Here is a 3,887-nt window from a genome sequence, read left to right on the forward strand (position 1 = left end):
CCTCTGGCCTGGAGATGAGTGTAGACCTCAGAGTCCTGGACTGATGACGATCCTGGCCTATTTCAAAATCGGAACATCTTCTCATCCCCCTTAACAACTCCCTGCTATCCCCCTCGCCTCAGGTCAAGAGTCTTGGTGTCATCCTCGACACCACTCTCTCCTTCACCTCACACATCAACAACGTCACTCGGTCTGCCTATTTCCATCTCCTAAATATTAACCGTCTCCGCCCTTCTCTCACACCCCGCTCCACAGCCATCCTTGTTCACAGTCTTGTGACTTCTTGGATTGACTACTGCAACTTTCTTCTTTATGGCCTCCCCAACAAATCTCTCCAGAAGCTGCAATTGGTCCAGAACTCAGCTGCCCGTGTCATCACTCAAACCTCCTCCTATAACCACATCACTCCAGTCCTGCAGCAGCTCCACTGGCTCCCAGTTAAATCACGCATCGTCTTCAAAATTCTTCTTCTCACTTTCAAAGCTATCCACAACCTTTCCCCTCCGTACCTATCTGACCTCCTACACATCTCCATCCCCTCTCGCTCTCTCAGATCCTCCTCTTCACTACACCTCCATGTACCCTCTGCCCGCCTCTCCACCATGGGGAGCAGGGCCTTCACCTGCTCTGCCCCTCATCTCTGGAACTCTCTACCCCCTGACTTAAGAAACACCACCTCTCTTTCTATATTCAAGACTGCTCTGAAAACACATCTCTTTAGACTCGCTTATCCTTAACTCTGCTGTATGTATTTTATATTCTTTATGTATTTTATATTCTTTATGTACTTTATATTCTGTATGTATTTTATATTTCAATTTATTCCTGTTGATCTTTGCATTGAGCTTGTTTTTACACAATCTTTCTGATATGTTTCTAGTTGTAAAGTGTCCTTGGATGTCCTGAAAGGCACTTTTTAAATAAAATGATTATTATTATTATTATTATATTATAGTTCTTCATTTTCTGCATGTTAACGCTCGTTGTCTTTTGAGAAAACTTGACACTTTGAAAATTCTGGTCCATGGATTCGATGGATTTAATATCTATCGCTCTGATCGTCAAAAAAGGGGAGGTGGGATCGCTATTTACATCAGAGCAACCCTGGATTCTAATCTTGTGTCAGCCAAAACAATCCCAGTGTTCCCCCTACCATTATACAAGCAGGGTGCCCCACCCCGTCAACAGAACTGAGCCCCCCCCACCCCCGGCACTTACATAGCGCTAAACTAGCATCGTGCAATACAGGCGCTCTAGCTAAAAAGCTAAAGGCAGCGCTCACGTTGCCTCTTCTCTCACATGGAACCCCCACCCCCACCACCACCACCACTCAAAAAGTGTCTGTACAAACAGCGCACAGCTCAAACGTGTCGCGCTAAGCTAGCGGTGCGCAATTCAGGCACTCCAGCTAAAAAGCTAAAGGCGCCTCTTCTCTCATGCTGAATGCCCTCCACACCCGCCCTCGCTCAAAAACTGTTGGTACAAGCTGTGCTCAGACATGTCTCTCTTCCCCCCCACCCCAACAAAAATCATGGATGAGATGATCACCCCACCATGGCAAGTTAACTAGGGGAAACACTGAATCCCAAACCAATTTGAGGCCTTAGCTGTAAACATCACTTTGAATGGAGGCCAGATCTTATCTGTAGTGGGTTGTTACTGCCCTCCCTCAGTAACACCTCCGTAACAGACTTCCTAGCTAATTTACAATTCAAAGAGATTTTTCTTGCTGGTGATTTGAATATCAATTGGGAAAAGTGGACCCTCCTCTGTGAAAGATTCAATAAATATTGCCTGTCACTTAATATGACCCAACTCATTGACTCGCCCACCAGACAGAATAAAAACTGTCCTGAAACATCTTCCATCTTAGACGTATTTCCAATATGCCTCATAAATTCTCCGGTATAGGTGTTTTCGCTGACGTTTTGAGTGATCATTGTGTAATAGCGACTCTCAGAGACATTAAACTTCCACATTCTGAGCCCAGATTAATTAAAAAAAGAGATTTGAAACGTTTTTGTGATTTATCTCACTTAGACTGGCATTGTATTCTATTAACTGACAACGTGAACTCTGCTTGGAACTATTTCCATAATAGTTTCATTTATTTTGTGAACAAACATGCTCCTTTTCGCCAGTTCAGAATAAAAGGACGAGACAGTCCATGGTTTACTCCTGAGCTAGCTGACCTCCTGCACAAGAGAGACCATCTTTGGGCCACAGCGAGAAAATCTGGCTCAAACACTGATTGGTTGAGTTTTCGACAGCTGAGGAATAAATGCACAACTTCCACCAAAGCCGCAAAACGTAACTACAGGTCCTTCTAAAAACATTAGCATATTGTGATAAAGGTCATTATTTTCCATAATGTAATGATAAAAATGAAACTTTCATCTATTTCAGATTCATTGCACACCAACTGAAATATTTCAGGTCTTTAATTGTTTTAATACTGATGATTATGGCATACAGCTCATGAAAACCCAAAATGCCTGTCCCAAAAAATGACAGCAGCTTCGTGCACTCCGCCCATCTCGGACGACTGTACGTACATATTCGCGTTGTATCTCAGTGCAACGATAATAAAGTTTATTCTGATTCTGACTGTTTATGCTTTTTATTATTCCTTGACTTTTGACACAAGGTGATCTGATTTAGTATTTCATTGTTTGTAATTATGTTTTATATTTTTATTTCATGTGCTGTAAATATATCTTGTTTCTGTTTTAAATGTGCTCTATAAATAAATCTGACTTGACTTGCTCAAGTGCCCATTGTGGGGCAAATGAGGGTGGAGCAGGTGTGGGTGTTTCACCTTTTCCCACCCACATTTTGATGTCGTCGGCCGGGGAGTCGTACTGGCGACCTTCCAATCCCAGGCCTTCTCCAACCTCTGTGCCACCACTCCCCATCTTTGAAGACCTCATGAGCCTGGCAGTCTGTCCTGGTGGAGACAGGGCTCCACCAGGACAAGGCGGTGTTATCAGATTTTCATCAGTTTCTGTAAAGATCCTTGATCGTCTTCGTCCTGCTGCTTTTTCTCTTCTCAGTTGCATTTGATGAACCTATTGATGATGTCATTTCCTGTCTCCACAGTCGTCCTCGCACAAAGTCTACCGCCGACCAATCAAACCTCTGGATCTCCAGGACGCCCAAACCTGACAGCATGGAGGTGTGACATCAGAGCGATGATGTCACCAGACTTTTATTTTGTTAACTGAGCTAGGGTTTCTTACTGCCTGTTGGAGTTTCGTTCTTCTCTGCTGAAGATCCATCAAAAAAATAAATACGACCTCTAGAAATCAACTGAGGTTCTGCTGCAGGTCAGAGTGGGCGGAGCCTGTACACAGGCAGCCAATCGGAGGGCAGATTGGTTACTCTGATCAACAATTGATCAGCATCAAACAAGTGTAGAACTCAGACCAGCTTCCTGTCAGCTGGTTCTAATTGAATCGGTTTCAGAATAAAAGCATCAGTTTTAGAGTAAAACTGTCAGTTTAACAAAAAAACAAAAAAAAAACACCTGAATTTTGAACATCGCCGTCAAGACTTTTCACTGTCAGTTTCAGAATAAGAGCTTTAAAATAAAATTTCAAATGAAATCTTTCAAAGTTTCAGAATAAAAGCATACATTATCAGAGTAAAAGTGCTTGAGGCGATCCGTTTCCATACAGATGGTTCTGTTGAACTCAGCTGGTTGTGATTGTGGATTTTGTCCTTTCTGCTGCTCTGTAGAACCACCATCATGTTGCCGAGCTCAGCACGATGGACGGTTCTGGCCCAGAGCCCGTTTAACTCTGTCAACAGAACTTCAGCTTATGTTAACTGTTGTCGGGTCGGTGGTTCTGAATGGATGTTCAGTGTGGTCCATGAATCTGTACGAT

General features: G+C 43.3%; 1 protein-coding gene across 1 annotated transcript in view; it reads left to right on the forward strand.

Annotated features, from left to right (window-relative positions):
* The window catches only part of LOC119429305 (chondrolectin-like), a 15,183-nt gene extending 11,872 nt beyond the window's left edge, over window positions 1–3,311 (forward strand). Inside the window, exon 8 of the mRNA XM_037696962.1 lies at window positions 3,100–3,311. Coding sequence (XP_037552890.1) covers window positions 3,100–3,181 — 82 coding nt within the window. The 3' untranslated portion in view covers window positions 3,182–3,311. The remainder of the gene's footprint in view (window positions 1–3,099) is intronic.
* Window positions 3,312–3,887: the final 576 nt, after the last annotated feature.

The sequence above is a fragment of the Nematolebias whitei genome, unplaced genomic scaffold (assembly GCF_014905685.2).
Source record: "Nematolebias whitei isolate Nwh7 unplaced genomic scaffold, NemWhi1 Nwh_scaf_407, whole genome shotgun sequence".
Classification (NCBI taxonomy): Eukaryota; Metazoa; Chordata; class Actinopteri; order Cyprinodontiformes; family Rivulidae; genus Nematolebias; species Nematolebias whitei.